At 53.3% G+C, this 26643-nt stretch overlaps 2 protein-coding genes across 8 annotated transcripts in view; both read left to right on the forward strand.

Annotated features, from left to right (window-relative positions):
• Nucleotides 1-26643, forward strand: part of LOC123748304 (uncharacterized) — a 67304-nt gene that overhangs the window by 4885 nt on the left and 35776 nt on the right. For 3 of the 7 annotated variants that reach the window (XM_069305451.1, XM_069305454.1, XM_069305456.1), the window contains exon 1: nucleotides 7283-7414. The exons of the other annotated variants lie outside the window; for them this stretch is intronic. The gene's annotated coding sequence lies outside the window, so the exon portion shown is untranslated. Of the gene's footprint in view, nucleotides 1-7282; nucleotides 7415-26643 lie in introns of those variants that run through there. 7 annotated transcript variants of the gene reach the window in all.
• Nucleotides 1972-26002, forward strand: LOC138352874 (retinitis pigmentosa 1-like 1 protein). Its single transcript, XM_069305426.1, has 10 exons — nucleotides 1972-2569; nucleotides 13977-14195; nucleotides 18008-18262; nucleotides 19257-19553; nucleotides 19890-20059; nucleotides 20512-20763; nucleotides 21409-21636; nucleotides 23522-23815; nucleotides 24509-24802; nucleotides 25994-26002. The coding sequence occupies exons 1-10, from the start codon at nucleotides 1972-1974 to the stop codon at nucleotides 26000-26002; spliced, it is 2616 nt and encodes an 871-aa protein (XP_069161527.1).

Raw genomic sequence — 26643 nt, forward strand, 5'->3', positions numbered from 1 at the left:
GGGCGTGAATGGGGAGACTGGTTTATCGTGAGTACTTACATGTATAAGTTTGGTGCTGTAAGCCTCTGTACTGATGTGAAATCAGGTTCCAGTTGTTGTTGTCCCAAGCGCCTGCAAGGCGAGGGAAGTTGCGTGAGGTGCACCATTAATGACGTCAATTATCAGTGTATGAGGCGGGCAAGACTGTGAGGACGGAGTGTGTATGATACACCTTGGGGAACACATTTATAGCAGGAAGCTGCAAGGTCAGTGCTGCAGGGAGGCTGTTAGACTATTTGTGCATGAAGTGGTCGGTTTAGTGTAAACCAGACAGTGTGGAGATTTTCCATATGAGAGGGGCCTCGTAGCCTGGTGGATAGCACGCAGGACTCGTAATTCTGTGGCGCGGGTTCGATTCCAGCACGAGGCAGAAACAAATGGGCAAAGTTTCTTTCACCTTGAATGCCCCTGTTACCTAGCAGTAAATAGGTACCTGGGTGTTAGTCAGCTGTCACGGGCTGCTTCCTGGGGGTGGAGGCCTGGTCGAGGACCGGGCCGCGGGGACACTAAAGCCCCGAAATCATCTCAAGATAACCTCAAGAAGATGACGGTTTTATATATATATATCGTTCAGGGTCAAGGAATGCCATGTATGTATATATCTCATTACAGAGGAAGATCCAGTATTATGGCAGGTCAAGGTAAATAGGGTGATCTGAGTGATGGCCTGTTTTTTTTTTTTTTTTTTTTATTTTTTTTTACATGCAAGCATACGTATAAGTTACAATAAAAGCAGAAACAAATACAACATAGAACAAAGGTACAAAGCACACATATGTACACGGACAAAGGAACAAATCAAGAGAAGACCAGCCAGAAGGTTATCTTGAGGTTATCTTGAGATGATTTCGGGGATTTTAGTGTCCCTGCGGCCCGGTCCTCGACCAGGCCTCCACCCCCAGGAAGCAGCCCGTGACAGCTGACTAACACCCAGGTACCTATTTTTACTGCTAGGTAACAGGGGCATAGGGTGAAAGAAACTCTGCCCATTGTTTCTCGCCGGCGCCTGGGATCGAACCAAGGACCACAGGATCACAAGTCCAGCGTGCTGTCCGCTCGGCCGACCGGCTCCCATAGGGCTGACCTCAAAACAAAAATGAATATACAAACATAACACAAATATAAACACAGCGGAAGACAAACACAGGGGAAAACCCCAGAACAAAATGCACACAAAACAAGCCTACTAACACCTCAAACACAGACAGAGCGGCACCAACACAAAACGAGAAACATACAATAATAAGGATAATAACAATAAAGGAAACAGATCAGCCATAACAAACGGGAGGCAAAACAGAACAAAGAGCACAACCCCTGGCGGGAACACGCCAACAGCCTGAGGGGCACAGAATATGACATAAACAACGCTCACGGCATCCACAACCGAACACACAAACGCACAGGAACCGCACACCCACCCACCAGCCATACAAAGAAAACCCACAACACAAACCGGAGCACGCAGGAACCGGGAAACAAAACCCACTCACACACACACCCCATCTGCACCCCACAACCATGCACAGAACAGGAAACACAGAAATCATTTACGAGGAACAAGGTGAGAAGTGTACTTCTCCGGGAAAAAATCGTAAGGATACTTCCTCTTGTAAGCTTCCCAGACCAAATCTTCAAGGTCGGTAGGGTTTTTGATCCCTCGCTGCCGAGGGGGGGTACCATAAACTCAGGAACATCCAGATCTGGCGGCATCGGCCAACGCCCGAGGTCACTGACGCAAGTCGCATAACGAGGCTGGGGAGCGCCATCCACGCCCTTCGAGGAAGTAGACGACACTGGAGAAGCGGACGAGGGCTGCCGAGACTTACTCGCCATCGTACGCACAGGAGCAGGGGCCGGACGAGAGATGGTAGCACCTCCACGGAGATCACAGGAGACACGGAAGAGACTGCTGGAGACGGAGGAGGCGGCATGACCGCTGCCGAGGAAACGGGTAACGAGGAAGGGGCCACAGAACTCCCAGAGCGAGCATCCTTTCTAAACACCATCACCAGGCCACCCTGCTCACCACCAACCTCAGCAGGGGAAACCACCCCCCACGAAGAACCAAAGCCATCCGACGCAGGCAACGCACCGGAAGCAGGACCCTTGGACACCAGACCAGAAGGGGAGGCCGAAACACCGGCATCCTCAGGCAAGTGCACCTCCGCCACCACCGTAGTGTGCACCACAACCGGAGCCACTCCACCGTCACCGGAAGGACCACACTCGTCGAAGTCACCAACATCTGCCCACGCAGAAGAAGAAAGCCGGGAACGCTTAGGCTCGGGCCGCATATCCTCTGACCTGGAGGCAGACTCAGCGACACGCACAACACTAGCCGGGCGAACCGTCGCACGCCGCAGTATGGCAGCATCTTCAACCACACGGGGCACGAGGCCAGGCACAGGAGGAAGCGCCGGATCCACCCCAGCTCCCAGCACAGCCAGAACAGATGGCGTGGGTGCAGGGACCTGGACAGATGCAGCAGAGGAAGAACAGGAAAGACGAGGGGTCCGAGCAGACGGCAGTCGGAAGAGGCTCAGGGACACCAGCCGGAGCAGGCTGAGCACTAGGCGAGGACACTACCACCGGAGGAGAGGCGACAACAACAGGGGGCGCAACAGGCGGAGCAACAGCTGACACAGAGGGGCACCTCCTCAGCTGAAGAGACATCCACATCCACCAAATCATCCCCCACAGGAAGCAGCGGAAAATCCTCCTCACTGAAGAGATTCACTGGTGCAACGGCAGGCGCAGAACAGTCAGCAGCCTGATGGCCCAAAAGGCCACAACGATAACACGTCCGAGGCTGGCGGGGGTAAAATACCCGAACGTTGTACCCCATAAGGCGCACAGAGGACGGAATATCTGCCCGGAGTCTCATGCCCAGGGTGCGAATGTCAGTCCTCACACCCTTAAGTGGACTGGAAGACACCACGTTCATCCGCACACTAACCACTGCGCCAAACTGGCCGAAATACCGCCGTAGCAGACCCTCCGGAAACTCCAAGGGAGCCCCATGTACAGTGACGTAAGTGAGGGCACCACTACGATCAGAGAGGGTCACAGTGCCCGCACCATCCGGCAGGGGTAATGCCCGCCCCTCGTATCGCCGGAGAAAATCGCGATACGCCATCTCCTCCATGAATTTCACTATCGCCCAACGGGCCATTACCAACTCGACCCCATAAATTGCTAACACAGGGATAGATAGCAAATCACAAGCCAGCGCAATCTCCGGCTAACCGGCCCGCACAGAGAATTCGAGTCCCACAGACTGAGCCTGGACGATAGGGGTGAGAGGGAAGAGGGACCCCATCGTAACTCCACGTCAGCACAGGCGGGCAGAGACACACCCACCCCCCAACCAGCCAAACTGGTAAACAAGCACCAATTGCCGGAGCACCGAAGCAACACGTCTGCCACCTACCGAAGCTAGGGCCAGACTCAACGTCTACTCCTTGCCAGGGGTAATTAGTACAATTTATACAGATCATGCTAGGTACCATATCCATGAGGGTCTCATTGTTGGAGGTCCAGTAATCTGGCAGTAATCATAGGTTGATCACTCATGGTCAACCGACCATGGGTGATCGGTTGACACGGTCATCTATGGTCGTGTCAACACATGACACGTTGTGTCATGTGTTGGGAGGTCATTAACATATGGGTATGTTAATGACACCAGTGTCGTGTGTGTTCTGGAGAGGGAATTTATATATGTATATGTTTATATTGCTGCCTTGTACTGTGTTTGCTTGGTGAAATCATAATCACGAAATTAGGGTTTTAGAGAGTTAATTACGGGATAATTAACTTCACTAAGGGAATTCACATTGCTTTGATGAGAGCACTGTCGAGTGGGTGACAGTGTGTCGAGTTACTGAAGTTCGTTACGAACTAATTAATTGTCCATGGGGCAATTAATTGGTTACTCTAGTTAATTAGGATAATTAACGCCAGCTGTCGGGAGGGCGACAGCGTGACTGAGTTAGCGTATTTTCATTGCTGAAGTAAATATCTGTCTGTCGGACCGTTAATTACTTACTCGGGCTAATTAGGGTAATTAGCATCCATCAAAGTGATTCCTCACAGTAATTAATTGCAGAAGTATTGGGCAGCGATGTAATTGTATAAATTTATTATTGTTAAGGGAGCCGAGCGGACAGCACGCTGGACTTGTGATCCTGTGGTCCTGGGTTCGATCCTAAGCGCCAGCGAGAAACAATGGGCAGAGTTTCTGTCACCCTATGCCCCTGTTACCTAGCAGTAAAATAGGTACCTGGGTGTTAGTCAGCTGTCACGGGCTGCTTCCTGGGGGTGGAGGCCTGGTCGAGGACCGGGCCGCGGGGGACACTAAAAAGCCCCGAAATCATCTCAAGATAACCTCAAGATTGTTGCCGAACCGCGTGAGACATTATTGTGTGTGTGTGTGTGATGACAGTAATTACCATAGTGCAGACTACTGCAGGCATATTGGGCAGTGACATTTATTTATTTATATGTCACAGTGTGACATGTGGTTCCTTGGTGTGATCTTTATTTGTGACGATTTAAGGATTCATTGATGTTAATTAGGAATAATTATCTACACAAAGGGGGTTGCACATTGCATTTGATGGAAGAACTTCTCAGAGAGTAGCAGCACTGAGTTAACGAGATAAGTTTCAGGTGCAATTATCTGTCCGTGGGACAGCTAATTGATCATTCTAGCTAATTAGAGTAATTAGCACCTGCATAGTGGATTCACACAATGGTGAGGGACTGTTGAAGGAGCTACGGTACTTGAGTTAACGTAATTTGCTCTTGACTAATTATCGGTCTGTGGGATGGCTAATTAGTGGCTCAAGTTAATTGTGGGTAATTAACATCACATGGTTTGACTGTCGGATGGCGAAATCAATTGGGCTAGCATAATTCGTTGGACTAAATATATCTGTCTGTGGGACAGTTGATTAAGCACTTAGGTTAATTATGGGTAATTAACACCTCTACCATGAATTCAGTGTATTGATGAGACCTGCTTAGGCAGTGTGAATTGGGATCTATTCTGTATAGATAATTATTGGTCCAAGGGACAGGTATTTAATTGCTCAAGGTTAATTAGGGGTAATTAAGCCTTACTAAAGCAAGCTGCCACCCTCTCAACAGTCATAGACTGTTGAGAGGGTGGCAGCTTGGTTAGCGTAACTCGTTTGGGTCAAACAGTCTCCGTGGTGTAGTGGTAAGACACTCGCCTGGCGTTCCGCGAGCGCTATGTCATGGGTTCGTATCCTGGCCGGGGAGGATTTACTGGGCGCAATTCCTTAACTGTAGCCTCTGTTTAACGCAACAGTAAAATGTGTACTTGGATGAAAAAACGATTCTTCGCGGCCGGGGATCGTATTCCAGGGACCATAGGATTAAGGACTTGCCCGAAACGCTACGCGTACTAGTGGCTGTACAAGAATGTAACAACTCTTGTATATATCTCAAAAAAAAAAAAAAAAAAAAAAAAAAAAGTGACTGATAGGTCAACTGTGATGTAATTGGGCGAGCGAGTTATTGTTTAACAGTGTACTTGTCTGTGGGAGACAAGTGTTTGTGTTTAAAGTAAACTGTTGCTGACTGCTGTTGACCGTCGATTAACGTAATTAATCACAGATCAATTACGGTAATTAATTAAGGCATTTGCTTGATTATCGTCTTTGGAGACGAGAGTTAAAGTATCTTGGGTCAACCTGTCCTCTTAAAAATAATGTCGCTTTTGGCCGTTTGCCCGTATGGCCGAAAATGGACATAGTTTCAAAATGAAAAAAAATGAAAATTATATTTTGGATTTTTTTCCTTAAAACAGTAAGTTAAGGGTCCGCTGGTAGGTTAGGTGGGCAGGAAATTCTCCTTAAGTTTCAAAACTTCATGAAAAATGTTAATTGAAAGTTTCCTCTCCTAACATTTCCGAGTAGGCTGGAGGACTCAAACAGAAAACGGGACAGTACATCACTTTCGTGAGCCGATTTCATTTAAAATTACGTCCATTTTTGGCCATAGTGCGCATGAGAGCGAAGAGCGACGTTATTTTTAAGAGGACGGGTTACTCATGAACGGTTGAAGTCTCGATGGTCAGCTCCCGCACTTCAATGGTCTCTTGCCTAAAGTACAAGCTCTACACCACCATGTTGGCCAAACACTCCTTTCTGTTTAAGGTCAACCTCCTAAGAGAGGTGAACGTAGATAAAAATCTCACAATGGTAGACTCTAGGCCCCCTCTCACCCACGGGAGACATCTCCCGTCACGCAGGGTGCAGTCGCACCTCCACAGATCTCCCGTATCATCTATTGATACTGGTAATGGCTCAAAAGGGCCACAACTTACGGGCTATTCATGCCCGTGCCACCTTTTGGGTGGCTTAATCTTCATCAATCAATCAATCAGACTCTAGGGAAGTAAGGTAATGAACAATGGCTGGGGCCAGAGGCAAAGATTCACTGACTTCACCGACCTGTATGACTGTGTGACTGGGTGCTTGACTGGTGTCGGTGTGTGTGATTGACGGCTTTGTTTGGGTGTGCTGGTATGATGTAGCCTGGCAGCCCGTCCCCCAAACAAGACCCAACAGTGATGGGTCCCCCAAACAAGACCCAACAGTGATGGGTCCCCCAAACAAGACCCAACAGTGATGGGTCCCCCAAACAAGACCCAACAGTGATGGGTCCCCCAAACAAGACCCAACAGTGATGGGTCCCCCAAACAAGACCCAACAGTGATGGGTCCCCCAAACAAGACCCAACAGTGATGGGTCCCCCAAACAAGACCCAACAGTGATGGGTCCCCCAAACAAGACCCAACAGTGATGGGTCCCCCAAACAAGACCCAACAGTGATGGGTCCCCCAAACAAGACCCAACAGTGATGGGTCCCCCAAACAAGACCCAACAGTGATGGGTCCCCCAAACAAGACCCAACAGTGATGGGTCCCCCAATCAAGACCCAACAGTGATGCCATGTACCCGCCAAGCCCCCTGTTTATCCACGCGTCTATGGGGACGATCGCTAAATGTAATGGACTTGAGTCGAGGACGGGTTGAGCCGAGTCACTCAGGGAGTGGGACGGGAGTACGCAGGGAGTGGGAGGGGTGGGGTAGCAGGAGGGGGATCAGGGGGGGAGAGCACGATGGGGAGTGACTGGGGTTCAGGAGGGGTGAGGGAGGGAGAGTCGGGGGTGCAGGAGGGGGGCTTACAATGAAACAAGCGGCCGGCCACTAACCACACCACCGCCTTGGGAACAACACAACCACTCCAGGTGAGGAGAGTGGTCAGGGTGAGGTGCACCACCACGGCTCCAGCTGCCTCACGGACCACAGGATATCACACAACACTGCTGAACAACTGGGTAGGTGACTGTACTTTGTGGTGCTCAAGTGTTGGGGTGGAGTATCTTGTTGGTGTGGTGTAGCTGGGGTGGTGGTGTGTTAAGGGGTCCTGGTCTGGTGAGGCTGGGGTGGTGGTGTGTGAGGGGGGGTCCTGGTCTGGTGGGGGTGAGGCTGGGGTGGTAGTGTGTGAGGGGGTCCTGGTCTGGTGGGGGTGAAGCTGGGGTGGTAGTGGTGGGGGGGTCCTTGTCTGGTGGGGGTGAGGCTGGGGTGGTAGTGGTGAGGGGGTCCTGGTCTGGTGGGGGTGAGGCTGGGGTGGAAGTGTGTGAGGGGGGTCCTGGTCTGGTGGGGGTGAGGCTGGGGTGGTAGTGGTGAGGGGGTCCTGGTCTGGTGGGGGTGAGGCTGGGGTGGTAGTGTGTGAGGGGGGTCCTGGTCTGGTGGGGGTGAGGCTGCGGTGGTAGTGGTGGGGGGGTCCTTGTCTGGTGGGGGTGAGGCTGGGGTGGTAGTGGTGAGGGGGTCCTGGTCTGGTGGGGGTGAGGCTGGGGTGGTAGTGGTGAGGGGGTCCTGGTCTGGTGTGGGTGTGGCTGGGGTGGTAGTGGTGAGGGGGTCCTGGTCTGGTGGGGGTGAGGCTGGAGTGGTAGTGGTGAGGGGGTCCTGGTCTGGTGGGGGCGAGAGGTCCTGGTCTGGTGGGGTGAGGCTGGGGTGGTAGTGGTGAGGGGGTCCTGGTCTGGTGGGGGTGAGGCTGGGGTGGTAGTGGTGAGGGGGTCCTGGTCTGGTGGTGGGTGAGGCTGGGGTGGTAGTTGTGAGGGGTCCTAGTCTGGGAGGGGGTGAGGCTGGGGTGGAAGTGGTGAGGGGGTCCTGGTCTGGTGGGGGTGATGCTGGGGTGGTAGTGGTGAGGGGGTCTTGGTCTGGTGGGGATGAGGCTGGGGTGGTAGTGGTGAGGGGGTCCTGGTCTGGTGGGGGTGATGCTGGGGTGGTAGTGGTGAGGCGGGGTCCTAGTCTGGTAGGGGTGAGGCTGGGGTGGTAATGGTGAGGGGGTCCTGGTCTGGTGGGGGTGATGCTGGGGTGGTAGTGGTGAGGGGGGTCCTGGTCTGGTGGGGGGAGGCTGGGGTGGTAGTGGTGAGGGGGTCCTGGTCTGGTGGGGGTGAGGCTGGGGTGGTAGTGGTGAGAGGGTCCTGGTCTGGTGGGGGTGAGGCTGGGGTGGCAGTGGTGAGGGGGGTCCAAGTCTGGTAGGGGTGAGGCTGGGGTGGTAGTGGTGAGGGGGGTCCTGGTCTGGTGGGGGTGAGGCTGGGGTGGTAGTGGTGAGGGGGGTCCTGGTCTGGTGGGGGTGAGGCTGGGGTGGTAGTGGTGAGGGGGGTCCTGGTCTGGTGGGGGTGAGGCTGGGGTGGTAGTGGTGAGGGGGTCCTGGTCTGGTGGGGGTGAGGCTGGGGTGGTAGTGGTGAGAGGGTCCTGGTCTGGTGGGGGTGAGGCTGGGGTGGCAGTAGTGAGGGGGGTCCAAGTCTGGTAGGGGTGAGGCTGGGGTGGTAGTGGTGAGGGGGGTCCTGGTCTGGTGGGGGTGAGGCTGGGGTGGTAGTGGTGAGGGGGGTCCTGGTCTGGTGGGGGTGAGGCTGGGGTGGTAGTGGTGAGGGGGGTCCTGGTCTTGTGGGGGTGAGGCTGGGGTGGTAGTGGTGAGGGGGGTCCTGGTCTGGTGGGGGTGTGGCTGGGGTGGTAGTGGTGATCGAGGGGGTCCTGGTCTGGAGGGGAGTGAGGCTGGGGTGGTAGTGGTGATCGAGGGGGGTCCTAGTCAGGTGGGGGTGTGGCTGGGGTGGTAGTGGTGATCGAGGGGGTCCTGGTCTGGAGGGGAGTGAGGCTGGGGTGGTAGTGGTGATCGTGGGGGGTCCTAGTCAGGTGGGGGTGAGGCTGGAGGGGTAGTGGTGAGGGGGTCTTGGTCTGGTGGGGGTGAGGCTGGGGTGGTAGTGGTGAGGGGTCCTAGTCTGGTGGGGGGTGAGGGGGTCCTGGTCTGGTGGGGGTGATGCTGGGGTGGTAGTGGTGAAGAGGGTCCTGGTTTGGTGAGGGTGAGGCTGGGGTGGTCGTGGTGAGGGGGTCCTGGTCTCGTGGGGGAGAGGCTGGGGTGGTAGTGGTGATCGAGGGGGTCCTGGTCTGGAGGGGAGTGAGGCTGGGGTGGTAGTGGTGATCGAGGGGGGTCCTAGTCAGGTGGGGGTGAGGCTGGAGGGGTAGTTGTGAGGGGGTCTTGGTCTGGTGGGGGTGAGGCTGGGGTGGTTGTGGTGAGGGGGGGGGGGGTCCTGGTCTGGTGGGGGTGAGGCTGGGGTGGTAGTGGTGAGGGGGGTCCTGGTCTGGTGGGGGTGAGGCTGGGGTGGTAGTGGTGAGGGGGGTCCTGGTCTGGTGGGGGTGTAGCTGGGGTGGTAGTGGTGAGGGGGTCCTGGTCTGGTGGGGGTGAGGCTGGGGTGGTAGTGGTGAGGGGGGTCCTGGTCTGGTGGGGGTGTGGCTGGGGTGGTAGTGGTGAGGGGGTCCTGGTCTGGTGGGGGTGAGAGGTCCTGGTCTGGTGGGGTGAGGCTGGGGTGGTAGTGGTGAGGGGGGTCCTGGTCTGGTGGGGGTGAAGGGGTCCTGGTCTGGTGGGGGTGAGGCTGGGGTGGTAGTTGCGAGGGGGGTCCTGGTCTGGTGGGGGTGAAGGGGTCCTGCTCTGGTGAGGGTGAGGCTGGGGTGGTAGTGGTGAGGGGGTCCTGGTCTGGTGGGGGTGAGAGGTCCTGGTCTGGTGGGGGTGAGGCTGGGGTGGTAGTTGCGAGGGGGGTCCTGGTCTGGTGGGGGTGAAGGGGTCCTGGTCTGGTGAGGGTGAGGCTGGGGTGGTAGTGGTGAGGGGGTCCTGGTCTGCTGGTGATGAGGCTGGGGTGGTAGTGGTGAGGGGGGTCCTGGTCTGGTGGGGGTGAGGCTGGGGTGGTAGTGGTGAGGGGGTCCTGGTCTGGTGGGGGTGAGGCTGGGGTGGTAGTGGTGAGTGGGTCCTGGTCTGGTGGGGGTGTGGCTGGGGTGGTAGTGGTGAGGGGGTCCTGGTCTGGTGGGGGGTAAGTGGGATCCTGGGCTGGTGGGGGTGAGGGGGTCCTGGTCTGGTGGGGGTGTGGCTGGGGTGGTAGTGGTGAGTGGGTCCTGGTCTGGTGGGGGTGAGGCTGGGGTGGTAGTGGTGAGTGGGTCCTGGTCTGGTGGGGGTGTGGCTGGGGTGGTAGTGGTGAGGGGGTCCTGGTCTGGTGGGGGTGAGGCTGGGGTGGTAGTGGTGAGGGGGGTCCTGGTCTGGTGGGGGTGTGGCTGGGGTGGTAGTGGTGAGGGGGTCCTGGTCTCGTGGGGGTGTGGCTGGGGTGGTAGTGGTGAGGGGGTCCTGGTCTGGTGGGGGTGTGGCTGGGGTGGTAGTGGTGAGGGGGTCCTGGTCTGGTGGGGGGTAAGTGGGATCCTGGTCTGGTGGGGGTGAGGGGGTCCTGGTCTGGTGGGGGTGTGGCTGGGGTGGTAGTGGTGAGTGGGTCCTGGTCTGGTGGGTGTGAGGCTGGGGTGGTAGTGGTGAGAGGGTCCTGGTCTGTTGGGGGTGTGGCTGGGGTGGTAGTGGTGAGGGGGTCCTGGTCTGGTAGGGGTGAGGCTGGTGTGGTAGTGGTGAGGGGGTCCTGGTCTGGTGGGGGGGTGAGGCTGGGGTGGTAGTGGTGAGGGGGGTCTTGGTCTGGTGGGGGTGAGGGGGGGTCCTGGTCTGGTGGGGGTGAGGGGGGGGGTCCTGGTCTGGTGGGGGTGAGGCTGGGGGTGGTAGTGGTGAGGGGGTCCTGGTCTGGTGGGGGTGAGGCTGGGGTGGTAGTGGTGAGGGGGGTCCTGGTCTGATGGGGGGGTGAGGCTGGGGTGGCAGTGGTGAGGGGGGTCTTGGTCTGGTGGGGGTGAGGGGGGGGTCCTGGTCTGGTGGGGGTGAGGGGGGGGGGTCCTGGTCTGGTGGGGGTGAGGCTGGGGTGGTAGTGGTGAGGGGGTCCTGGTCTGGTGGGGGTGAGGCTGGGGTGGTAGTGGTGAGGGGGTCCTGGGGTGGTAGTGGTGAGGGGGGTCTTGGTCTGGTGGGGGTGAGAGTGTCCTGGTCTGGTGGGGGTGAGGCTGGGGTGGTAGTGGTGAGGGGGGTCCTGGTCTGATGGGGGTGAGGCTGGGGTGGTAGTGTGTGAGGGGGGGTCCTGGTCTGGTGGGGGTGAGGCTGGGGTGGTAGTGGTGAGGGGGGGTCCTGGTCTGGTGGGGGTGTGGCTGGGGTGGTAGTGGTGAGGGGGGTCCTGGTCTGGTGGGGGTGTGGCTGGGGTGGTAGTGGTGAGGGGGTCCTGGTCTGGTGGGGGTGAGGGGGGGTCCTGGTATGTTGGGGAAGGGGGGGGGGAGGATGTTGTTGGTGTTGTGTTAATACTGTTAACAAACTGCATGCTCTTAAGGTTAGTATCTACCATGACCTTTCTCCTACCACCATAACCTGTGGTGGGAAACGGCTCTGGCGAGGTTATGTATTAATGGAGCGCCGCTCTGCTCCTTATTGTCCAAACTGTATTGTCCCTCATATGGTCGTGCATATCATTCTTGAAAGTCCTGACTTCCAGGATGTGATCTTTCTTTCCGACGGTCCTACGGGGTCACTTGTCCCTCGATTGAATACTTGGGGAATCGGATACCAATGATATCGTTCGCCTTGTGCACTTCTGTTTTCATATTGGCATTCTTAGTGATATTTAGTACCTTTGTGAATCTTCTGCACTGTGATGGTTATCTTGAGATCTTGAGGTTATCTTGAGATGATTTCGGGGCTTTAGTGTCCCCGCGGCCCGGTCCTCGACCAGGCCTCCACCCCCCGGAAGCAGCCCGTGACAGCTGACTAACTCCCAGGTACCTATTTACTGCTAGATAACAGGGGCATTCAGGGTGAAAGAAACTTTGCCCATTTGTTTCTGCCTCGTGCGGGAATCGAACCCGCGCCACAGAATTACGAGTCCTGCGCGCTATCCACCAGGCTACGAAGTCCCCCTTGCCACACAATTCTTCCCAGCTAGGTGCCTTCTTTTGATAATTAGTTATTGGTTGGACCCTCCAAAATGTCTTGCTATGAGCAATACTGGACAAGACTAGTAAACACATTTCCAATGACTAATCGTTGGTTAGTCTGGAAAATACATGATACTATGAGAAGCATTTGACCTGACGAGATAATACGTGTTGGTCTGATTAAAAGCAACAAGAAGTAATGGTATCAGTGTTCTGGGTGTATTTTAAGCTGGTTGAAGGAGGAATTAGAATTATCTTAGAATAGGTTAGGAGGTTTAGCTTGGTTAGGATGATTAGCTGGAGGTGTGCCGAATAGTTATAAGTGAACGCTACAGTTAGGGATTAGATGTTTTAGATTAGGGATTAGATTAGGGATTAGATTAGGTGCAGCAATTACAGGTGTAAACAATGGTGGTGATCCGTAGCGGGAGGTTGACGCTCCTACACAAGAGGTTGAGGCTCCTACACAAGAGGTTGAGGGTCCTACACAAGAGGTTGAGGGTCCTACACAAGAGGTTGAGGGTCCTACACAAGAGGTTGAGGGTCCTACACAAGAGGTTGACGCTCCTACACAAGAGGTTGACGCTCCTACACAAGAGGTTGAGGGTCCTACACAAGAGGTTGAGGGTCCTACACAAGAGGTTGAGGGTCCTACACAAGAGGTTGAGGGTCCTACACAAGAGGTTGAGGGTCCTACACAAGAGGTTGAGGGTCCTACACAAGAGGTTGAGGGTCCTACACAAGAGGTTGAGGGTCCTACACAAGAGGTTGAGGGTCCTACACAAGAGGTTGAGGGTCCTACACAAGAGGTTGAGGGTCCTACACAAGAGGTTGAGGGTCCTACACAAGAGGTTGAGGGTCCTACACAAGAGGTTGAGGGTCCTACACAAGAGGTTGAGGGTCCTACACAAGAGGTTGAGGGTCCTACACAAGAGGTTGAGGGTCCTACACAAGAGGTTGAGGGTCCTACACAAGAGGTTGAGGGTCCTACACAAGAGGTTGAGGGTCCTACACAAGAGGTTGAGGGTCCTACACAAGAGGTTGAGGGTCCTACACAAGAGGTTGAGGGTCCTACACAAGAGGTTGAGGGTCCTACACAAGAGGTTGAGGGTCCTACACAAGAGGTTGAGGGTCCTACACAAGAGGTTGAGGGTCCTACACAAGAGGCTGACGGTCCTACACAAGAGGCTGACGGTCCTACACAAGAGGCTGACGGTCCTACACAAGAGGCTGACGGTCCTACACAAGAGGTTGAGGGTCCTACACAAGAGGTTGAGGGTCCTACACAAGAGGTTGAGGGTCCTACACAAGAGGTTGAGGGTCCTACACAAGAGGTTGAGGGTCCTACACAAGAGGTTGAGGGTCCTACACAAGAGGCTGACGGTCCTACACAAGAGGCTGACGGTCCTACACAAGAGGCTGACGGTCCTACACAAGAGGCTGACGGTCCTACACAAGAGGCTGACGGTCCTACACAAGAGGTTGAGGGTCCTACACAAGAGGTTGAGGGTCCTACACAAGAGGTTGAGGGTCCTACACAAGAGGTTGAGGGTCCTACACAAGAGGTTGAGGGTCCTACACAAGAGGTTGAGGGTCCTACACAAGAGGTTGAGGGTCCTACACAAGAGGTTGAGGCTCCTACACAAGAGGCTGACGGTCCTACACAAGAGGTTGAGGGTCCTACACAAGAGGTTGAGGCTCCTACACAAGAGGCTGACGGTCCTACACAAGAGGTTGAGGCTCCTACACAAGAGGTTGAGGCTCCTACACAAGAGGTTGAGGGTCCTACACAAGAGGTTGAGGGTCCTTCACAAGAGGTTGAGGGTCCTACACAAGAGGTTGAGGGTCCTACACAAGAGGTTGAGGGTTCCTACACAAGAGGTTGACGGTCCTACACAAGAGGTTGACGGTCCTACACAAGAGGTTGAGGGTCCTACACAAGAGGTTGAGGGTCCTACACAAGAGGTTGACGGTCCTACACAAGAGGTTGACGGTCCTACACAAGAGGTTGAGGCTCCTACACAAGAGGTTGAGGGTCCTACACAAGAGGTTGAGGCTCCTACACAAGAGGTTGAGGCTCCTACACAAGAGGTTGAGGCTCCTACACAAGAGGTTGAGGCTCCTACACAAGAGGTTGAGGCTCCTACACAAGAGGTTGAGGGTCCTACACAAGAGGTTGACGGTCCTACACAAGAGGTTGAGGGTCCTACACAAGAGGTTGAGGCTCCTACACAAGAGGTTGAGGTCCTACACAAGAGGTTGAGGGTCCTACACAAGAGGTTGAGGGTCCTACACAAGAGGTTGACGGTCCTACACAAGAGGTTGAGGCTCCTACACAAGAGGTTGAGGCTCATACACAAGAGGTTGAGGGTCCTACACAAGAGGTTGAGGCTCCTACACAAGAGGTTGAGGCTCCTACACAAGAGGTTGAGGCTCCTACACAAGAGGTTGAGGCTCCTACACAAGAGGTTGAGGGTCCTACACAAGAGGTTGAGGGTCCTACACAAGAGGCTGACGGTCCTACACAAGAGGTTGACGGTCCTACACAAGAGGTTGAGGGTCCTACACAAGAGGTTGAGGGTCCTACACAAGAGGTTGAGGGTCCTACACAAGAGGTTGAGGGTCCTACACAAGAGGTTGAGGGTCCTACACAAGAGGTTGAGGGTCCTACACAAGAGGTTGAGCCTCATACACAAGAGGTTGAGGGTCCTACACAAGAGGTTGAGGGTCCTACACAAGAGGTTGAGGGCTCCTACACAAGAGGTTGAGGCTCCTACACAAGAGGCTGACGGTCCTACACAAGAGGCTGAGGTCCTACAAAGAGGCTGAGGGTCCTACACAAGAGGGCTGACGGTCCTACACAAGAGGTTGACGGTCCTACACAAGAGGTTGACGGTCCTACACAAGAGGTTGAGGGTCCTACACAAGAGGTTGAGGGTCCTACACAAGAGGTTGAGGGTCCTACACAAGAGGTTGAGGGTCCTACACAAGAGGTTGAGGGTCCCTACACAAGAGGTTGAGGGTCCTACACAAGAGGTTGAGGGTCCTACACAAGAGGTTGAGGGTCCTACACAAGAGGTGTTGAGGGTCCTACACAAGAGGTTGAGGGCTCCTACACAAGAGGTTGAGGGCTCCTACACAAGAGGTTGAGGGTCCTACACAAGAGGTTGAGGGTCCTACACAAGAGGTTGAGGGTCCTACACAAGAGGTTGAGGGTCCTACACAAGAGGTTGAGGCGCTCATACACAAGAGGTTGAGGCCTCCATACACAAGAGGCTGACGGTCCTACACAAGAGGTTGAGCCTCATACAGCAAGAGGTTTGAGGGTCCTACACAAAGAGGTTGAGGGTCCTACACAAGAGGTTGAAGGTCCTACACAAGAGGTTGAGGGTCCTACACAAGAGGTTGAGGGTCCTACACAAGAGGTTGAGGGTCCTACACAAGAGGTTGAGGGTCCTACACAAGAGGTTGAGGGTCCTACACAAGAGGTTGAGGCTCCTACACAAGAGGTTGAGGCTCCTACACAAGAGGTTGAGCCTCATACACAAGAGGTTGAGGGTCCTACACAAGAGGTTGAGGCTCCTACACAAGAGGTTGAGCCTCATACACAAGAGGTTGAGGGTCCTACACAAGAGGTTGAGGCTCCTACACAAGAGGTTGAGGCTCCTACACAAGAGGTTGAGGGTCCTACACAAGAGGTTGAGGGTCCTACACAAGAGGTTGAGGGTCCTACACAAGAGGTTGAGGCTCCTACACAAGAGGTTGAGGGTCCTACACAGGAGGTTGAGGGTCCTACACAAGAGGTTGAGGGTCCTACACAAGAGGTTGAGCCTCATACACAAGAGGTTGAGGGTCCTACACAAGAGGTTGAGGGTCCTACACAAGAGGTTGAGGGTCCTACACAAGAGGTTGAGCCTCATACACAAGAGGTTGAGGGTCCTACACAAGAGGTTGAGGGTCCTACACAAGAGGTTGAGGGTCCTACACAAGAGGTTGAGGGTCCTACACAAGAGGTTGAGGGTCCTACACAAGAGGTTGAGCCTCATACACAAGAGGTTGAGGGTCCTACACAAGAGGTTGAGGCTCCTACACAAGAGGCTTGACGGTCCTACACAAGAGGTTGAGGGTCCTACACAAGAGGTTGAGGGTCCTACACAAGAGGTTGAGGCTCCTACACAAGAGGCTGAGGTCCTACACAAGAGGTTGACGGTCCTACACAAGAGGTTGAGGCTCCTACACAAGAGGTTGAGGCTCCTACACAAGAGGCTGACGGTCCTACACAAGAGGTTGAGGCTCCTACACAAGAGGTTGAGGCTCCTACACAAGAGGTTGAGGGTCCTACACAAGAGGTTGAGGGTCCTACACAAGAGGTTGAGGGTCCTACACAAGAGGTTGAGGGTCCTACACAAGAGGTTGAGGGTCCTACACAAGAGGTTGAGGGTCCTACACAAGAGGTTGAGGGTCCTACACAAGAGGTTGAGGGTCCTACACAAGAGGTTGAGGGTCATACACAAGAGGTTGAGGGTCCTACACAAGAGGTTGAGGGTCCTACACAAGAGGTTGGAGGCTCCTACACAAGAGGTTGAGGCTCCCTACACAAGAGGTTGAAGGCGTCCTACACAAGAGGTTGAGGGTCCTACACAAGAGGTTGAGGGTCCTACACAAGAGGTTGAGGGTCCTACACAAGAGGTTGAGGGTCCTACACAAGAGGTTGAGGGTCCTACACAAGAGGTTGAGGGTCCTACACAAGAGGTTGAGGGTCCTACACAAGAGGTTGAGGGTCCTACACAAGAGGTTGAGGGTCCTACACAAGAGGTTGAGGGTCCTACACAAGAGGTTGAGGTCCCATACACAAGAGGTTGACCGGTCATACACAAGAGGTTGAGCCTCATACACAAGAGGTTGAGCCTCATACACAAGAGGTTGAGGGTCCTACACAAGAGGTTGAGGGTCCTACACAAGAGGTTGAGGGTCCTACACAAGAGGTTGAGGGTCCTACACAAGAGGTTGAGGGTCCTACACAAGAGGTTGAGGGTCCTACACAAGAGGTTGAGGGTCCTACACAAGAGGTTGAGGGTCCTACACAAGAGGTTGAGGGTCCTACACAAGAGGTTGAGGGTCCTACACAAGAGGTTGAGGGTCCTACACAAGAGGTTGAGGGTCCTACACAAGAGGTTGAGGCTCCTACACAAGAGGTTGAGCCTCATACACAAGAGGTTGAGGGTCCTACACAAGAGGTTGAGGGTCCTACACAAGAGGTTGAGGGTCCTACACAAGAGGTTGAGCCTCCTACACAAGAGGTTGAGGGTCCTACACAAGAGGTTGAGGGTCCTACACAAGAGGTTGACGCTCCTACACAAGAGGTTGAGGCTCCTACACAAGAGGTTGAGGCTCCTACACAAGAGGTTGAGGGTCCTACACAAGAGGTTGAGGGTCCTACACAAGAGGTTGAGGGTCCTACACAAGAGGTTGAGGGGTCCTATCACAAGAGGTTGAGGGTCCTACACAAGAGGTTGAGGGTCCTACACAAGAGGTTGAGGGTCCTACACAAGAGGCTGACGGTCCTACACAAGAGGCTGACGGTCCTACACAAGAGGCTGACGGTCCTACACAAGAGGCTGACGGTCCTACACAAGAGGTTGAGGCTCCTACACAAGAGGTTGAGGCTCCTACACAAGAGGCTGACGGTCCTACACAAGAGGTTGAGGCTCCTACACAAGAGGTTGAGGCTCCTACACAAGAGGTTGAGGGTCCTTCACAAGAGGTTGAGGGTCCTTCACAAGAAGTTGAGGGTCCTACACAAGAGGTTGAGGGTCCCTACACAGAGGTTGAGGGTTCCTACACAAGAGGTTGAGGGTCCCTACACAAGAGGTTTGAGGGTCCTACACAAGAGGTTTGAGGGTCCTACACAAGAGGTTGAGGGTCCTACACAAGAGGTTGAGGGTCCTACACAAGAGGTTGAGGGTCCTACACAAGAGGTTGAGGGTCCTACACAAGAGGTTGAGGGGTCCTACACAAGAGGGTTGAGGGTCCTACACAAGAGGTTTGAGGGTCCTACACAAGAGGTTGAGGCTCCTACACAAGAGGTTGAGGCTCCTACACAAGAGGCTGACGGGTCCTACACAAGAGGCTGACGGTCCTACACAAGAGGTTGAGGCTCCTACACAAGAGGTTGAGGGTCCTACACAAGAGGTTGAGGGTCCTACACAGAGGTTTGAGGGTCCTACACAAGGAGGTTGACGGCTCCTACACAAGAGGTTGAGGCTCCTACACAAGAGGTTGAGCCTCATACACAAGAGGTTGAGGGTCCTACACAAGAGGTTGAGGCTCCTACACAAGACGGTTGAGGCTCCTACACAAGAGGTTGAGGCTCCTACACAAGAGGTTGAGGCTCCCTACCAAGAGGTTGAGGGTCCTACACAAGAGGTTGAGGGTCTAACTACAGAGTGAGGCTCCTACACAAGAGGCTGACGGTCCTACACAAGAGGCTGACGGTCCTACACAAGAGGCTGAGGGTCCTACACAAGAGGATGAGGGTCCTACACAAGAGGTTGAGTGGTCCTACACAAGAGGTTGAGGTCCTACACAAGAGGTTGAGGGTCCTACACAAGAGGTTGAGGGTCCTACACAAGAGGTTGAGGGTCCTACACAAGAGGTTGAGGGTCCTACACAAGAGGTTGAGGGTCCACACAAGAGGTTGAGGGTCCTACAACAAGAGGTTGAGGGTCCTACACAGAGGTTTGAGGGTCCTACACAAGAGGTTGAGGGTCTAACACAAGAGGTTGAGGGTCCTACACAAGAGGTTGAGGTCCTACACAAGAGGTTGAGGGTCCTACACAAGAGGTTGCGGGTCCTACACCAAGGAGGTTGAGGGTCCTACACAAGAGTTGAGGGTCCTACACAAGAGGTTGAGGGTCCTACACAAGAGGTTGAGGGGTCCTACACAAGAGGTTGAGGCTCCTACACAAGAGGCTGACGGTCCTACACAAGAGGCTGACGGGTCCTACACAAGGGTTGAGGGTCCTACACAAGAGGTTGAGGGTCCTACACAAGAGGTTGAGGGTCCTACACAAGAGGTTGAGCCTCATACACAAGAGGTTGAGCCTCATACACAAGAGGCTGACGGTCCATACACAAGAGGTTGAGGGTCCTACACAAGAGGTTGAGGGTCCTACACAAGAGGTTGAAGGGTCCTACACAAGAGGGTTGAGGGTCCTACACAAGAGGTTGAGGGTCCTACACAAGAGGTTGAGGGTCCTACACAGAGGTTGAGGGTCCTACACAAGAGGTTGAGGGCTCCTACACAAGAGGTTGAGGGCTCCTACACAAGAGGTTGAGCCTCATACACAAGAGGTTGAGGGTCCTACACAAGAGGTTGAGGCTCCTACACAAGAGGTTGAGGGCTCCTACACAAGAGGTTGAGGTCCTACACAAGAGGTTGAGGCTCTACACAAGAGGTTGAGGGTCCTACACAAGAGGTTGAGGCTCCTACACAAGAGGTTGAGGGTCCTACACAAGAGGTTGAGGGTCCTACACAAGAGGTTGAGGCTCCTACACAAGAGGCTGACGGTCCTACACAAGAGGTTGAGGGTCCTACACAAGAGGTTGAGCCTCATACACAAGAGGTTGAGGGTCCTACACAAGAGGTTGAGGCTCCTACACAAGAGGGCTGACGGTCCTACACAAGAGGTTGAGGTGTCCTACACAAGAGGTTGAGGCGTCCCTACACAAGAGGTTGAAGGCTCCTACACAAGAGGTTAGAGGGTCCTACACAAGAGGTTGAGGGTCCTACACAAGAGGTTGAGGGTCCTACACAAGAGGTTGGAGGGTCCTACACTAAGAGGTTGAGGGTCCCATACACAAGAGGTTGAGGGTCCTTACACAAGAGGTTGAGGGTCCTACACAAGAGGTTGAGGCTCCTACACAAGAGGTTGAGGCTCCTACACAAGAGGTTGAGCCTCATACACAAGAGGTTGAGGGTCCTACACAAGAGGTTGAGGCTCCTACACAAGAGGTTGAGGCTCCTACACAAGAGGTTGAGGGTCCTACACAAGAGGTTGAGGCTCCTACACAAGAGGTTGAGGGTCCTACACAAGAGGTTGAGGCTCCTACACAAGAGGTTGAGGGTCCTACACAAGAGGTTGAGGGTCCTACACAAGAGGTTGAGGCTCCTACACAAGAGGCTGACGGTCCTACACAAGAGGTTGAGGGTCCTACACAAGAGGTTGAGCCTCATACACAAGAGGTTGAGGGTCCTACACAAGAGGTTGAGGCTCCTACACAAGAGGCTGACGGTCCTACACAAGAGGTTGAGGGTCCTACACAAGAGGTTGAGGGTCCTACACAAGAGGTTGAGGCTCCTACACAAGAGGTTGAGGGTCCTACACAAGAGGTTGAGGGTCCTACACAAGAGGTTGAGGGTCCTACACAAGAGGTTGAGGGTCCTACACAAGAGGTTGAGGGTCCTACACAAGAGGTTGAGGGTCCTACACAAGAGGTTGAGGGTCCTACACAGAGGTTGAGGGTCCATACACAAGAGGTTGAAGGCTCCTACACAAGAGGTTGAGGCCTCATACACAAGAGTTGAGGGTCCTACACAAGAGGTTGAGGTCCTACACAAGAGGTTGAGGGTCCTACACAAGAGGTTGAGGGTCCTACACAAGAGGTTGAGGTCCTACACAAGAGGTTGAGGGTCCTACACAAGAGGTTGAGGCTCCTACACAAGAGGTTGAGGCTCCTACACAAGAGGTTGAGGGTCCTACACAAGAGGTTGAGGGTCCTACACAAGAGGTTGAGGGTCCTACACAAGAGGTTGAGGCTCCTACACAAGAGGTTGAGGGTCCTACACAAGAGGTTGAGGGTCCTACACAAGAGGTTGAGGCTCCTACACAAGAGGTTGAGGCTCCTACACAAGAGGTTGAGGTCCTACACAAGAGGTGAGGTCCTACACAAGAGGTGACGGTCCTACACAAGAGGTTGAGGCTCTACACAAGAGGTTGAGGCTCCTACACAAGAGGCTGACGGTCCTACACAAGAGGTTGAGGCTCCTACACAAGAGGTTGAGGCTCCTACACAAGAGGTTGAGGGTCCTTCACAAGAGGTTGAGGTCCTTCACAAGAAGTTGAGGGTCCTACACAAGAGGTTGAGGTCCTACACAAGAGTTGAGGGTCCTACACAAGAGGTTGAGGTTCCTACACAAGAGGTTGAGGGTCCTACACAAGAGGTTGAGGGTCCTACACAAGAGGTTGAGGGTCCTACACAAGAGGTTGAGGGTCCTACACAAGAGGTTGAGGGTCCTACACAGAGGTTGAGGGTCCTACACAAGAGGTTGAGGTCCTACACAAGAGGTTTGAGGCTCCTACACAAGGCTGACGGTCCTACACAAGAGGCTGACGGTCCTACACAAGAGGTTGAGGCTCCTACACAATAGGCTGTAACCTCCTCTAACGGTCCTACACAAGAGCGTTGAGTGGTCTACACAAGAGGTTGAGGGTCCTACACAAGGGTTGAGGGGTCCTACACAAGAGGTGAGGCGTCCTAACAAGAGGTGCCAGGCCTTCCTACACAGAGTGAGCCTCATACACAAGCAGGTTGAGCCGGTCCTACACAAGAGTTCTGATGGCTCCTACACAGAGGACTGACGTCCTACACAAGAGGCTGACGCACTCCTAAAACAAGTAGGTTTGCAGGCCGTCCCTACACAATGAGGACGAGTGATCCTACACAAGAGTGCAGGGTCTTCTACACAAGAGGTTGAGGGTCCTACACAAGAGGTTGAGGGTCCTACACAAGAGGTTGAGCCGGTCCATACACAAGAGGCTGAGCGGTCCTACACAAGAGGTTGACGGCTCCTTACACAAGAGGTTGAGCGATTCCTACACAAGAGGTTGCGGCGTCCTACACAAGAGGGTTGGACGGCTCCTTCCACAAGAGGTTGAGGGTCCTACACAAGAGGTTGAGGGTCCTACACAAGAGGTTGAGGTCCTACACAAGAGGTTGAGGCTCCTACACAAGAGGTTGAGGGTCCTACACAAGAGGTTGAGGGTCCTACACAAGAGGTTGAGGGTCCTACACAAGAGGTTTGAGGGTCCTACACAAGAGGTTGAGGGTCCTACACAAGAGGTTGACGGTCCTACACAAGAGGCTTGACGGTCCTACACAAGAGGTTGAGGGTCCTACACAAGAGGTGACGGTCCTACACAAGAGGTTGAGGGTCTACACAAGAGGTTGAGGTCCTACACAAGAGGTTGAGGCTCCTACACAAGAGGCTTGACGGTCCTACACAAGAGGTTGAGGTCCTACACAAGAGGTTGAGGGTCCTACACAAGAGGTTGAGGGTCCTACACAAGAGGTTGAGGGTCCTACACAAGAGGTTGAGGGTCCTACACAAGAGGTTGAGGCCTCATACACCAGAGGTTGAGGGCTCCTACACAAGAGGTTGAGCTCCTACACAAGAGGTTGAGGGTCCTACACAAGAGGTTGAGGGTCCTACACAAGAGGTTGAGGGTCCTACACAAGAGGTTGAGGTCCTACACAAGAGGTTGAGCCTCATACACAAGAGGTTGAGGCCTCATACACAAGAGGCTGACGGTCCTACACAAGAGGTTGAGGGTCCTACACAAGAGGTTGAGGGTCCTACACAAGAGGTTGAGGGTCCTACACAAGAGGTTGAGGGTCCTACACAAGAGGTTGAGGGTCCTACACAAGAGGTTGAGGGTCCTACACAAGAGGTTGAGGGTCCTACACAAGAGGTTGAGGGTCCTACACAAGAGGTTGAGGGTCCTACACAAGAGGTTGAGGGTCCTACACAAGAGGTTGAGGCTCCTACACAAGAGGTTGAGGCTCCTACACAAGAGGTTGAGGCTCCTACACAAGAGGTTGACGGTCCTACACAAGAGGTTGAGGCTCCTACACAAGAGGTTGAGGCTCCTACACAAGAGGTTGAGGCTCCTACACAAGAGGTTGAGGCTCCTACACAAGAGGTTGAGGGTCCTACACAAGAGGTTGAGGGTCCTACACAAGAGGTTGAGGGTCCTACACAAGAGGTTGAGGGTCCTACACAAGAGGTTGAGGCTCCTACACAAGAGGTTGAGGGTCCTACACAAGAGGTTGAGGGTCCTACACAAGAGGTTGAGGGTCCTACACAAGAGGTTGAGCCTCATACACAAGAGGTTGAGGCTCCTACACAAGAGGCTGACGGTCCTACACAAGAGGTTGAGGGTCCTACACAAGAGGTTGAGGGTCCTACACAAGAGGTTGAGGGTCCTACACAAGAGGTTGAGGGTCCTACACAAGAGGTTGAGCCTCATACACAAGAGGTTGAGCCTCATACACAAGAGGCTGACGGTCCTACACAAGAGGTTGAGGGTCCTACACAAGAGGTTGAGGGTCCTACACAAGAGGTTGAGGGTCCTACACAAGAGGTTGAGGGTCCTACACAAGAGGTTGAGGGTCCTACACAAGAGGTTGAGGGTCCTACACAAGAGGTTGAGGGTCCTACACAAGAGGTTGAGGGTCCTACACAAGAGGTTGAGGGTCCTACACAAGAGGTTGAGGCTCCTACACAAGAGGTTGAGGCTCCTACACAAGAGGTTGAGCCTCATACACAAGAGGTTGAGGGTCCTACACAAGAGGTTGAGGGTCCTACACAAGAGGTTGAGGGTCCTACACAAGAGGTTGAGGCTCCTACACAAGAGGTTGAGGCTCCTACACAAGAGGTTGAGGCTCCTACACAAGAGGTTGAGGGTCCTACACAAGAGGTTGAGGGTCCTACACAAGAGGTTGAGGGTCCTACACAAGAGGTTGAGGGTCCTACACAAGAGGTTGAGGCTCCTACACAAGAGGTTGAGGGTCCTACACAGGAGGTTGAGGGTCCTACACAAGAGGTTGAGGGTCCTACACAAGAGGTTGAGCCTCATACACAAGAGGTTGAGGGTCCTACACAAGAGGTTGAGGGTCCTACACAAGAGGTTGAGGGTCCTACACAAGAGGTTGAGCCTCATACACAAGAGGTTGAGGGTCCTACACAAGAGGTTGAGGGTCCTACACAAGAGGTTGAGGGTCCTACACAAGAGGTTGAGGGTCCTACACAAGAGGTTGAGGGTCCTACACAAGAGGTTGAGCCTCATACACAAGAGGTTGAGGGTCCTACACAAGAGGTTGAGGCTCCTACACAAGAGGCTGACGGTCCTACACAAGAGGTTGAGGGTCCTACACAAGAGGTTGAGGGTCCTACACAAGAGGTTGAGGGTCCTACACAAGAGGTTGAGGCTCCTACACAAGAGGTTGAGGCTCCTACACAAGAGGTTGAGGCTCCTACACAAGAGGCTGACGGTCCTACACAAGAGGTTGAGGCTCCTACACAAGAGGTTGAGGGTCCTACACAAGAGGTTGAGGGTCCTACACAAGAGGTTGAGGGTCCTACACAAGAGGTTGAGGGTCCTACACAAGAGGTTGAGGGTCCTACACAAGAGGTTGAGGGTCCTACACAAGAGGTTGAGGGTCCTACACAAGAGGTTGAGGGTCCTACACAAGAGGTTGAGGGTCCTACACAAGAGGTTGAGGGTCCTACACAAGAGGTTGAGGGTCCTACACAAGAGGTTGAGGGTCCTACACAAGAGGTTGAGGGTCCTACACAAGAGGTTGAGGGTCCTACACAAGAGGTTGAGGGTCCTACACAAGAGGTTGAGGGTCCTACACAAGAGGTTGAGGGTCCTACACAAGAGGTTGAGGGTCCTACACAAGAGGTTGAGGGTCCTACACAAGAGGTTGAGGGTCCTACACAAGAGGTTGAGGGTCCTACACAAGAGGTTGAGGGTCCTACACAAGAGGTTGAGCCTCATACACAAGAGGTTGAGCCTCATACACAAGAGGTTGAGCCTCATACACAAGAGGTTGAGGGTCCTACACAAGAGGTTGAGGGTCCTACACAAGAGGTTGAGGGTCCTACACAAGAGGTTGAGGGTCCTACACAAGAGGTTGAGGCTCCTACACAAGAGGTTGAGGCTCCTACACAAGAGGTTGACGGTCCTACACAAGAGGTTGAGGGTCCTACACAACACACTTAGAAAAACAAAAATTGATTATCGAGGAATTATGTTGGCAAGGAATTAACTGTTACAACCAATATAGAACAATGTATGTAAATTAAGATTTCATATGGACGAATCATGGTTTGGGAACCATGGTAGGAGACATTACTGGAAATCATCCATTGATTAATCAATTAAAGCATAAGAGTTGAGGTGGCTCTCAATTGTTGTGTATTTTCCTCCGCATCATATGAGATGTAATTGGTCTGTTGTAAAAGGTGTACATGTTTGAGTGAGGTTGGGCGGATGTAAATAGGGCCAAATGCGTTTGGGTCAATTGGCCTGTTCCTTGACTGATATTTAAGATGATTAAAGGATGGACATGTTTATGAGTAAGTTTTTTGGACATAAATAGATGCTTTGGGCAGTTAGGCTGTCTGCAATTTCCTTAATTGTTAAAGGCGAGGAGATAAGTCATTTTAATTTATAAAAGCATATATTTGGATACAAATAATTGCTGCTAAGAATGGGCTAATAGGTTTTCTGCAGGTAACTTAATTCTTGTGTTCAATAAGGATTCTTTGTTGACTATACGCTAAAAAAAATATTTGGTAGCAATCTTTACAAATGAACGGAAAAATCTTTGTCGATGGAAGCTTCGCGTTATCTTGAGGTTATCTTGAGATGATTTCGGGGCTTTTTAGTGTCCCCGCGGCCCGGTCCTCGACCAGGCCTCTGTAACAAACTAGGCTGTTGTAAGAATTATCCAGAGGGGTTTATCGACAAAAGAGAATGGGAAGCTGAGCCGCATGGTGACCTGACCCCCAGGGGAATTCGCGGTGGAAATAACCGACGCTTTGTTCATATCTGCGTATAATGAATCATCCTATAGTATTCAGTAAGTTAGAGAAAATTAGCCTTTATTAATTTTGCATTAAAATTGTATTGTATAATAGTACTGGATACAACATCAAGAGTATTCTAATTATTGAGTTTAAGTCACCATCAGTGACGTCACGAATCGGATCTAACTTTTAAGGCGGAGTGACCGGCGGTCATAGGTCAGCAGGGTTGACATGTCTAATATTTCTCAAAGTTTTAATAACCATTTTTGTGATCGGGAACAGCTCTGCCGTTAGATGTTTGTAATTTAATTCAGTAAAATAATTCAACCAGTCTGGATCAATTCAGTACAAACA

The sequence above is a fragment of the Procambarus clarkii genome, chromosome 55 (genome assembly GCF_040958095.1).
Source record: "Procambarus clarkii isolate CNS0578487 chromosome 55, FALCON_Pclarkii_2.0, whole genome shotgun sequence".
In the NCBI taxonomy this organism is placed as follows: Eukaryota; Metazoa; Arthropoda; class Malacostraca; order Decapoda; family Cambaridae; genus Procambarus; species Procambarus clarkii.